This window comes from Arachis ipaensis, chromosome B10 (assembly GCF_000816755.2).
Source record: "Arachis ipaensis cultivar K30076 chromosome B10, Araip1.1, whole genome shotgun sequence".
In the NCBI taxonomy this organism is placed as follows: domain Eukaryota; kingdom Viridiplantae; phylum Streptophyta; class Magnoliopsida; order Fabales; family Fabaceae; genus Arachis; species Arachis ipaensis.
The window spans coordinates 2,782,241-2,793,706 of record NC_029794.2 but is presented as its reverse complement, the minus strand read 5'-3'; the positions used below and the strand labels follow the sequence as shown (position 1 = coordinate 2,793,706).

The 11,466-nt window shown below is 33.9% G+C and overlaps 1 protein-coding gene and 2 long non-coding RNA genes across 4 annotated transcripts; all 3 read right to left on the bottom strand.

Annotated features, from left to right (window-relative positions):
* LOC110267953 lies at positions 1-5,933 on the bottom strand. Its single transcript, XM_021113816.1, has 2 exons — positions 5,031-5,933; positions 1-158 (listed from the first exon to the last, which is right to left on the bottom strand). Exons 1-2 carry the CDS (start codon positions 5,674-5,676, stop codon positions 133-135), a joined length of 672 nt encoding a protein of 223 aa, XP_020969475.1. The 5' UTR covers positions 5,677-5,933; the 3' UTR covers positions 1-132.
* Positions 2,034-2,534, bottom strand: LOC107621917. Its single transcript, XR_001615989.2, has 3 exons — positions 2,349-2,534; positions 2,203-2,256; positions 2,034-2,125 (listed from the first exon to the last, which is right to left on the bottom strand). It is a non-coding gene; the product is annotated as an uncharacterized LOC107621917 (long non-coding RNA).
* On the bottom strand, positions 6,131-7,912 carry LOC107621994. 2 transcript variants are annotated; one of them, XR_002355939.1, is made up of 3 exons: positions 7,726-7,912; positions 7,580-7,633; positions 6,131-6,426 (listed from the first exon to the last, which is right to left on the bottom strand). It is a non-coding gene; the product is annotated as an uncharacterized LOC107621994 (long non-coding RNA). The 2 variants fall into 2 exon arrangements; XR_001616022.2 differs by lacking the exon at positions 6,131-6,426 and adding an exon at positions 7,418-7,502.

Genomic DNA, 11,466 nt, shown 5'->3' with positions numbered 1-11,466 from the left:
CTCTCCCTCAACCTCTAAGAGGAGCAGTATACATAAGTTACTTGGAGAGTAAGCTAAATACATATATACATATATACAAATAAAAAACCAAAATATACCCAAGGACTACTTCGCTTTCCAAGATCCAGACGCTTAGTGAGGAGCCTCTCGACCTGCATCTGAAAAACAACAATACAATATGGAATGAGAACCGGAGGTTCTCAGCATGGTAAAAGTGCCACGTGTATAATAAATAAGGTCCTGAGAATGCCATAGGCAATCCTAGAACTCCGTTATTCAATTATCCAACTTAAGTACTAAACAGAAGCCATAAATAGGGGCAGGTATTCTAAATCTACCTAACTTACTCAAATTCAATGCTAATCTAATACCCAACCATTTCTCCATTTCCTCCATTTCCTCCGTCAATCATAATGCAACAGAAACAAGCAACCAAACAAGTTCACGCACAAGTAATGATCAAATAGTACAAATAGCAAGTATAACAAATAGCAGGTAATATATATCAATTAGGCATACCCAGGAAATGCATAGCAATCAATACAAACAAATGCATATGATGCATGCCTGTCCTATGGCTGATGGGGCCCATCTGTCGGTTATCCAGCCAACCCGACAAGTCTGAAAACCTTAGATTGTCCCCCGTCGCGCATCCCCAAGAGTCTATGCATAGAGTTCACATTCAATCATCATATAAATCACTCAATGGGGGTTATCCATACCCGGGAATTTATACGTGCCCGGTCACCCTGACGACGTAGGGTTAACAGAGTATCGAGAATCAACCTGGAACACGTGGTGGCGAGCCACGGTTTTTACCCAGGGAAACTCGTATCTCAGATATCATCATTCATAAGCCATTTCATAATCATAATCATTATTTAATCATTCATCAAGCCATGGTAGGTTAACTTCTTTTATCAACAACTTCCCTTTCACATTTTTCATCATCATTCCCTTATAATTCATTACGTTTACCCTTTCCGGGTCCTGACCAAACCATTTACCAACCTCTTCTCAACCTTTTTAATATCGATTAATCTTAAAATCAACCCAAATCTAACATTAAATCATTCACGTAATACGAAGATTAATCTTTGACTTCTCGGACCCATGACTATCACTAAGACATTCTCGACACTCTATTTTCTTTTCTGTTTCTAATATAGCAAATGAAATCGGAATTGCATAAACTTTATGTCCAGGCGTTCATATTGAAATAATATTTCTAAAAAAAACTAAAGATCATAGTTTTCTAATTTCTCTAGTCTCAGGAATAAAGGAAAAACCGTGACTGCTCTGCAGTGCATAAAACCAGAAAAACAGTAGCAGCATGTGATATTCAAAATTCAATATAAAATTCAAGTTAAATCCAATGACTTTAAAAATTAATGTAGTTACACTTCACTCATCCAGGTTTCTTTCTCAATTGGTTCTGAGTTAATATCATTTTTAATAAAGAAGTTACATTACCTGGAAGTTAAGTAAAAATGAGTCAAAATCTGTTTTTGAAACCAACAAGCTTAGTACCTTTCAATTTGAATAACTTTTATTACAAAACTCCAATTAAGCTAAATTTTGATTTGGAAACTCCTAGATCATCCAGAAATAACTGTGTCTTGGTTGCAACCCAATTGCTATTCAATTCTAAGAGTTACAAGTATTGGAAGTTGATGCATAGCTTGCTGAAATCTGTTTCTTTTCAGTTTTGACCACCAATATTCAAAAATTCACAACTCCCAATCCTTAACTCTCAAAATTCTGAAGTTTTAGAGCAATAAAGCAAGTTAATCAAATTTTATAACAAAATTAGTTTCACTCCAAAAATCAACTCGTAGAAGTCGCAGCAAGACAAACAAGTTGCTGTTCTATTTAACCTTTTCTGCTGCAGGACAGATTTAACAATCTAACTTTAAAAATTTGCCATAAATTGTATATTTAACAAAAAGGTCCCAAATTTTCCAGTTTAGTTCCCTATATTCCCAAGTTTAGCCCAAACTTGGTCTCATGCAATTCTGACCATTACATAATTAAATCAAATAGCCCCAAAGTAAGCCTTGTCACCAACAAAGCTCCAAGTAATCCAAATTCAAGTCCAATGCATAAACACCCTCTTAAACTACACCTAATACACATATATATGTTTCAATTCAGTTTTCTATTACCAAAAACAAGATTGAGCTAGGGTTAGGGTGTTCTTACCATACCCATATGCTCAATAGCTTGAGCCCACAAGTTCCGGAAGCTAACTTGAACCTAGAACATAGAAATTGGACAAGATTCACCATAGGTTTCTAAGTTTACCAAAGAAAGAGGGATAGGGATTTTGAACTTAATAGGAGGCTTACCAGTGAAATTATTCGGATAGAAAGGTAGAGCTCAACGCGCTGAGCGCGTGGCCGTGAACGGTGCGGCGATCGGAGCCCGGACGGAAGAGTTATGGTGGATCAAAGGAGGTTAAGGGTTTGGGGGCTCTTCTTTCTCCCCAAATCTGTTTTGCTGCGTTGCATGCAAATGGGGGAAGAAGGAGCTGCTGTCTTCTTTAAGTGTTTGGGTCCGGTTGGACCCACGAGCTCGGTTTGGGCTCCGGTTCAACCGGTTCGGTCCTTCCGGTCCGATTTTGGGCCAAATTTTCGAAATTGGTATCAAAATTTTCGTTTTGACGAGCTCTATCCTATTTTGATACTAGTTTTGTATTTTTAATTTTTCTATTTAAAATTTGATTTATTGACTAATTATTTTCCGATTTTAGCGGGGTTTACATTCTACCCACCAAATTAGGAATTTTGCCCTCAAAATTCAGATTCAATTATCTGAAAAGAGGTGTGGGTAGTCCTTTGGCATATTCAGAGTTTCTTGAAACCGACTTCGTCACTCGATACGTCCATCTCCTTTCATTTAAGCTGGCTTAGGTTGTAAGACATGAATTTGATTTAGAGGCATGCTTCAGAAGTTACGATATACGGAGTATGTTGGAATAGGTTCGAAAGGTGCGACAAAAACTATTTGGCACGCCACTGACCATCAATACTCTCCAAAATTTGAAATAGGCTAACTTGGCGGGATTTAACTTCTTAGATCTGCCTATCTCTTTTGTCGGCTCCCATAATGAGAATCTTTACTCAAATTTGCGTAACTTTTCCTTTGTTGTCTCGGCTATCAAATTCAGGAATTAAGACATTTGATGTTCCAGTTTCCAATTAATTCAAGGCTGTTTAGCATACTGTAGAGTCTCACCTTCTCCCTGATGTATAGTCTCGTTGGTATTCCTAATAAGTAGTTTGCTCCGATGGGCAAAACGGACTTGATCACTTGATCCACGATTCCCTAATAGTATCACCTTTTGTCTTAGACCTTGGCAATCTATTACGAAATCGATAGCTATTCCCTTTTACCTTTAATGTAGAACCTTCGACAGCTGTGGCATTTCGAATGATTTCTGGTGGTCTCTCATTTCTTTCTCATACGTCAAACTTGTAATCACATAGATTTCCACCTCGTTCTTCATTTCTGTCTGCTCAAAATATCTTCTTTGATTCGTGGTAGGTTTTAGAAATCTCAAGGTAACTTTGAAAATTTTCTCTTGTAAGCTTCGAACAACAGTTTCTTTTTTCAACTTTCGACCTCAACACATAACCCTCTCTTGGTGTCTTCTGGATTCAACCGGTTTCAGTACTCTTAGTAGCCCCTTATCACCGTTATTGCACTCCTTAAGTCTTTGACTTTACAATCTCTCTTTCGACATTAAACATATAAATCTTTTCTTAGTTCCCTTTCGTTTGCCAGACTTCGACATCCTCGGTAGGTCTTTATCGTCCCCTCACGCTTCCTGCATTTCGTCTTTGCTATGTTTTAAAACCGCAATAGATTTAGTTTGACTCCTTTAGCTATATCCTTAATATTCAATTTAAAGTTCCAACTTATCTAGCCTTTCTTTCTTCGAAATTTATATCCAAGCATTTCTCCAGAAACTTCTTACTCAGGGCATCCGTTACCACTTCACGATGTTGTATTTACACGTATCCTAAACCCCTCTGGTAATGTATCGCACTAATTCCGAGTTGTTAAATAAGTTCGGGTATTCTAATTACTGGATTTGGGGTTAATCCTTCTCTTGGAGTTTGAAAGCTCTCTTCATATTCAGGTATCTATGTAACCGGTGTATTTCTAGCGCATTAAACTAATCATAGGCTTTGTGGTCGACAAGAATTTAAAGCTCCAAAACTCTTTTTGACGGCGCACGCTTACCTGCTTCATCTTCCGTATCCAAAAGTCATGCTCTTAAGGAACCAACATCTCCACAGTCATAACTATATTTTATACGTGATACTAATATAGGCTCAAGTTAATTTTCAAAAGAACATTAAGCTCGAAAAATGAATGAGCAATACAAACGGTGTTCGTAATGAGTCAGAAAGGAAATCTTGTACACGGTTAATCAGGATTATACCGAAATAATGGAATACACAAGGAGAGGAACTTGGGTGCATCTCAAGAAAAGAGTTCAAATTAGAGACCTTTTGTAGGAAGAATAGAGCGTACAGAGTCAAAGAAGTCTCAGCTGATTCTGAAGAACATGGTTTGCGAATAGGGGCAACTCTAGTAATAGCGAGCATACAAGATTCAAGGATTACGCGCTTATACCAAGACAAGCTCAGACTCATCCTGGAAGAAACAATATTCATTCGCACAAGGAGTAAAGTTAGAAAGGTAGTCAAGCTATTTAGGAAGAGCTCCGGATCGAATGTCAATGTAGGTTTCAAAAGAAGGATTAGATCAAATCGCGAAGATTCGTTAGCACACTCTCTCTGCATAAGGTTTCCTACCGTTCTCTTCCTTCTTCTCTCCTTCAAAAGTCTAACCACCCCTCTAAGGTAGCTAAGTGTCACTCCGTCTCAATAACCAATAGTTTTTGACTAATTATCGACTTGGACCTCATGATTACTGAAACTTGTCATACATCACGAATGAGTATTACATATTAACTGTATGCAAGGAAATTAGAAATTCAACTGATGGTTTAAAATTACCTCGGCTATGAGAATTAAATTCAGTTGCATCCCGATTTTCTTTGTATGGACAATTCCAAGACATATGCCATGGTCTCCCGCACTTGTAACATACGCCTAATCCGGCCCTGCACGGTCTGTTTGGATGGTACTTCTTGCACCTTGGGCACCTTAAATTATCCAGTTGAGTACTAGTTTTCCCTTCAGCATTCGGATCCAGACGGTTATCGTTCCTTCGGTCAGTGCTCCAGCGCTGAGAATGTGAAGCGACAAAGCGATTCTTTTTGAAAATTTGGCTCCTCGGTGTAATCTTTCCCTTTTTCTTTGTGAAGGGTTCTCGGTGATCACTTCTTGCTACCTCAGCCCTCCTTGAGCTTTCTCCCGTTGCCTGACCCACGTTAACCTGCTCCAGATAACTCAGTGGTACCCTTGTATTCGGAGCATTATGTCCACCTTCATATTCATTATCATCATTGTTGCCAGTTCCAGCTTGTGGTTGCATCCCATCCATTACTCGGATGGTCGCGACAGCAACAGTACCAATGGCAGCAGCAACACTCGTCATTGCAGTCATGATATCGGTCAAACTATCTATTGGTATGGTTACCTCATTAGCTCGCCGTCTTTGACCTCGATTACGCTCACGACCGCGCCCACGAGATGCCATTTGGTTCCTGTTCACACCAAACAAGTGATATCAAGGTGATCAGTCTCAATATCTCTAGTTTAGTATTTCAAAGTCCCAAATGCATGCTCATGAGCATTCATGCCTCATATATCAGTTAGATACCCTAAATAGCATGTATAGACACCCAGAGTATGCCCAGAGGCATAATCAGTCCGTCCCTCAGGCTCTATAGGAACGAACTGCTCTGATACCATAATGTAACACCCTACCATACTTAATCTTATGCTTAAGTCATAAGACTGAGTTAGTAAGGTATTACGACCTCTAAGAATAGTAATATATATATAATAATAGAGAAAAGATACTTAACTAGGAGCCTTGAAAAACGGGTAAAACAAAATCGCAAAACAAAAAGCGCAACGCTCAGGAAAGAATTACTTGCGTGCTAAGAAACCTAATAGGAACATGATAAAGTTAAGCAAAAGAATAAAGGAAAGCCAAGGGAACAGCATAACTAGCCCCTGACTTAGCCTGCGAAGCTAAGGCTGGCCAGAGGATATATATATATATATACATATGAACATACATAGGTATCCCCAAAATATACCAAAATACCAAAATAAACTCCTATCTCTCCCTCAACCTCTAAGAGGAGTAGTATACATAAGTTACTTGGAGAGTAAGCTAAATACATATATACATATATACAAATAAAAAACCAAAATATACCCAAGGACTACTTCACTTTCCAGGATCCAGACGCCTAGTGAGGAGCCTCTCGACCTGCATCTGAAAAACAACAATACAATATGGAATGAGAACCGGAGGTTCTCAGCATGGTAAAAGTGCCACGTGTATAATAAATAAGGTCCTGAGAATGCCATAGGCAATCCTAGAACTCCGTTATTCAATTATCCAACTTAAGTACTAAACAGAAGCCATAAATAGGGGCAGGTATTCTAAATCTACCTAACTTACTCAAATTCAATGCTAATCTAATACCCAACCATTTTTTCATTTCCTCCATTTCCTCTGTCAATCATAATGCAACAGAAACAAGCAACCAAACAAGTTCACGCACAAGTAATGATCAAATAGTACAAATAGCAAGTATAACAAATAGCAGGTAATATATATCAATTAGGCATACCCAGGAAATGCATAGCAATCAATACAAACAAATGCATATGATGCATGCCTGTCCTATGGCTGATGGGGCCCATCTGTCGGTTATCCAGCCAACCTGACAAGTCTCAACCCAATTGCTATTCAATTCTAAGAGTTACAAGTATTGGAAGTTGATGCATAGCTTGCTGAAATCTGTTTCTTTTCAGTTTTGACCACCAATATTCAAAAATTCACAACTCCCAATCCTTAACTCTTAAAATTCTGAAGTTTTAGAGCAATAAAGCAAGTTAATCAAATTTTATAACAAAATTAGTTTCACTCCAAAAATCAACTCGTAGAAGTCGCAGCAAGACAAACAAGTTGCTGTTCTATTTAACCTTTTCTGCTGCAGGACAGATTTAACAACCTAACTTTAAAAATTTGCCATAAATTATATATTTAACAAAAAGGTCCCAAATTTTCCAGTTTAGTTCCCTATATTCCCAAGTTTAGCCCAAACTTGGTTTCATGCAATTCTGACCATTACATAATTAGTTACAGCATATGCAATACCACCACAACACAACTCTACATCCTTATTAACAAACACCAATCCTAATCCATCATAAATAAATATAAGAGCACACCATTAATAACTTCCACATCTCATAATTAGCCCCAAAGTAAGCCTTGTCACCAACAAAGCTCCAAGTAATCCAAATTCAAGTCCAATGCATAAACACCCTCTTAAACTACACCTAATACACATATATATGTTCCAACTATTACCACTATTACCAAAAACAAGATTGAGCTAGGGTTAGGGTGTTCTTACCATACCCATATGCTCAATAGCTTGAGCCCACAAGTTCCGGAAGCTAACTTGAACCTAGAACATAGAAATTGGACAAGATTCACCATAGGTTTCCAAGTTTACCAAAGAAAGAGGGATAGAGATTTTGAACTTAATAGGAGGCTTACCAGTGAAATTGTTCGGATAGAAAGGTAGAGCTCAACGCGCTGAGCGCGTGGCCGTGAACGGTGCGGCGATCGGAGCCCGGACGGAAGAGTTATGGTGGATCAAAGGAGGTTAAGGGTTTGGGGGCTCTTCTTTCTCCCCAAATCTGTTTTGCTGCGTTGCATGCAAATGGGGGAAGAAGGAGCTGCTGTCTTCTTTAAGTGTTTGGGTCCGGTTGGACCCACGGGCTCGGTTTGGGCCCCGGTTCAACCGGTTCGGTCCTTCCGGTCCGATTTTGGGCCAAATTTTCGAAATTGGTATCAAAATTTTCGTTTTGACGAGCTCTATACTATTTTGATACTAGTTTTGTATTTTTAATTTTCCTATTTNTTCATTATGTTAATTTTAAAAAATTTAAAGTTTTACATTTAATATGTTGAAAGAAAATTTTTTATTAGTTACAAAAAATATTTGAATTTTGTGACAAATAAATAACTTGTTACAAAATAGTGCATTTTGTTACAAAATATTTAGAACTTTTGAAACAAATAGATATTTTGTTACAAAATATTTTAAATTTTTGCAACAATATAATCTTTTGTTACAAAACATTATAATATTTTGCAACAAAACAACAATTCGATACGCCAACATAATTTGTAACAAAAAAAATTACATTATTACAAAATATTGAAATGTTTGTAATAATAACTAATTATTGTTACAAAAAAATCATAATTTATAACAATTTTAAATTTGATACAAAATTTTTGTTACAAATACTCAATTTTATTGTAGTGCCTGACCCTCTTTTTTAGAAGGGAAATGCTAGTTGTACAATATTAATCAGCCTTTAATCAGCCTTTAATCAGATTTAAATAATATTTAATTATTTTTTTAGTGTAACATGTTCCTATTTTGTAGATACATATCTATAATTAGATTTTAATTTAAATTTAAATTTTAAAATTCACCCACTTCATTGGTGGTTACGGTGACTTTGTTTTACTTTCGTAACTTCACGTAACAGATACAATTTTTTAAATTCCTTATTCTACGGGATATTCACACGCATTAGTGAATCCCAAACCAAAAAGGACGCTCCCAGCTGAATTCTCCATCTCGTCTTCATTGGTGAAGACTATCACCATCTTCTAGCTGAAACACTCTCTCATTTTGCATTGGTGAAAGGTATCATTATTTTTCACACATGTGTTTATGTAATTTGTTAAGAAATATCATGTTCAACATTTTTAATTATATTTTAATTTAAACATAAAAACACTCTGCTGATTTAATTGAAACAAGGTTGATCTTATTTAATTTTATTAATAAAATTGTTGCAAATAAAGTATATAATCAACAATTAATTTAAAATTGTGTTGTTATTTTTCGATTATAATACATATGATAGTATGATATTTTATACAAAATATTTTTAAAACACATCTAAAACCAGTCAACTTTAATAATACAATATAAATGTTAATAATACAATTATGAATGGTCGAATATAATTATATACATAAACTAAAATATTTTCAATTATAGTTTCTTTTTCAATTGTAACACATCTAAAATATTAAGTTATACAAAAAATATTTTTAAAACACATCCAAAATCATAAATCTAAAATTTAAATTTAAACATTAAAAAATAATTGTAACACATCTAAAATTATGAAGTTATACAGAAAATATTTTTGAAACACATCCAAAATCATAAATCTAAAATCTAAATTTAAACATTAAAAAATAATTGTAACACATCTAAAATTATGATGTTATATAGAAAATATTTTTAAAACACATCCAAAATCATAAATCTAAAATTTAAATTTAAACATTAAAAAGACAGCGTTGTAAATGAGCTCCGAAAAGGAGGAAGGCAGCGTTGAGGATGAGCGCGGAAGAGGATGAACGACAGTGGAGGATGACTTCTCGATGTACACCTCTGAGTTTTCCATGTGCGCCTCTGAATTTTCGACATGGCGCAAACGTGACTTCTCTGCTTCTTTGAGTGTTTTGTACGAGTTTAATTAATAATTTGATAGTTTAAGGTTTATTTTATATTTTTAAAATCAAAATTTTGAATTTTGAATAATTTGATTTTTAGATATGTATTTAAATTATAATATATTAATAATTAAATATATTAAATCTGAAACAAAAATTTAAAATTTAAATTTTAAATTTCAGTTTTTTTAGATTGTATTTTGAATGTGTATTTAATTTTAAAAAGACAATAAATCTATTCATAATTTTTAGTTGTGTTTGTTTTAATTTTTTTTAATTATTGTAATAAAAGGCTGAATGTTGTACAATTTTTAAAGGATACCTAGTTGAACCGTTTTTAGAAGGACCCGGCAGACCCTCTTTTTTAGAAGGACCGAAACATTAACAATAATTTTTATTTGATTCTATGATACCACTTATTTTATCATGTAATATATTTTAACAATGAGATAGAATATTAAAAATAGACTTATTTTAATAAAACTTATATATATATATATATATATAATTATGAGTTTCACTCATAAACTTACATAAATATTATGAATATAAAAGTGATTTTGACAAGGATTAATTATAGATATGCATGAATGTGGACGACTCTTCGGAGAATTACTGGATTCGCATATTAATCAGAGAATGGGTGCAACTCTGCATCTTTTTGTACATAGGGTATGCATATATATCCAAAGATACAATACTGTCAATACCACTTCAATTCTCTAAACAGTACAATATAAAGTTACTAAAATAATATGAAATCTTTTATAGTTGAATTTTATTTAATAAAATCATTATAATTTGTCTTTTGGTGACTTAAAATCATTATAATTTAAAATAACTAATTTGGCCTTCTAATTATAAACATAAGAAATATTGTCTATAATTATAATATGAAATAAAAATTTTTTGGATTTAATGAAACACTTTAAACTTTAAAAACTAAAATAAGATTACGTCCAAACCTAAGAAACTAATTTAATATTTTACTCATAAAAATAAGTGGTACAGATTATTTTTTGTTATTGTTTGAATTATTTAGCAGAGTAAAAATATAAAAAAATTTCAGGTTAATAAGGATGGAGAAAGTTAATGAGATGTGATCTTGGTGGGTATGTAAAATATATATTTTTATCTATAATAATTTTATTGTTGGTGGTTACTTTTAAGATTTTCATGATATGATAAAGTATTTTATAGGAGAGAATGTTATTGAAAAATCTGATGGTGAAATTATTATTACAAGTCTCCAATTTTTTCGGGAGGAATTACCGGCCAAAGAAGAAGACATTGTAATCTTTATATTGACAACAAGAGTATAGTAGAGTGGCTAAACGAAGAGGAAAATAAGTCTTGGAAGCAATGAAAATTAAGAAATAAAGTTCATAGAATAAAGCATTTGATACAAAATATTGAGGTAAAAAATAGGAACATTGGAAATTTTAAAGTAAGAAAAAAATAGAAGAGTGTGACTTTAATAAACAATAACTATTGGATGAAATTGATCACGTAAATATAAGTGCATGGCAATAAGAGTGGGATGAATAAAGTGAGTAGGTAAAATTAGAATGATATGAATAGTTAGCGTAATAAAATTATTTGAAAGAAAATCAAAACAAGACAAACATAATATTTAAAATACTCAACAACAGACATGAATAGATTTATTTCTATTTTGTTATTATTATATATTTTATCATAAAATGATAAAATAAAATCTACATATAAATAATCTTTCATAAATATAAT

Bases quoted from the DNA above. Each gene is read 5' to 3' on its own strand.
- LOC110267953 (XM_021113816.1), bottom strand. From the start codon at position 5,676: ATGGCATCTCGTGGGCGCGGTCGTGAGCGTAATCGAGGTCAAAGACGG. The intron at 159-5,030 runs GTAATTTTAAAC...GTTGTTTTTCAG, and splicing joins ATTTAATTCTCATAGCCGAG to ATGCAGGTCGAGAGGCTCCT.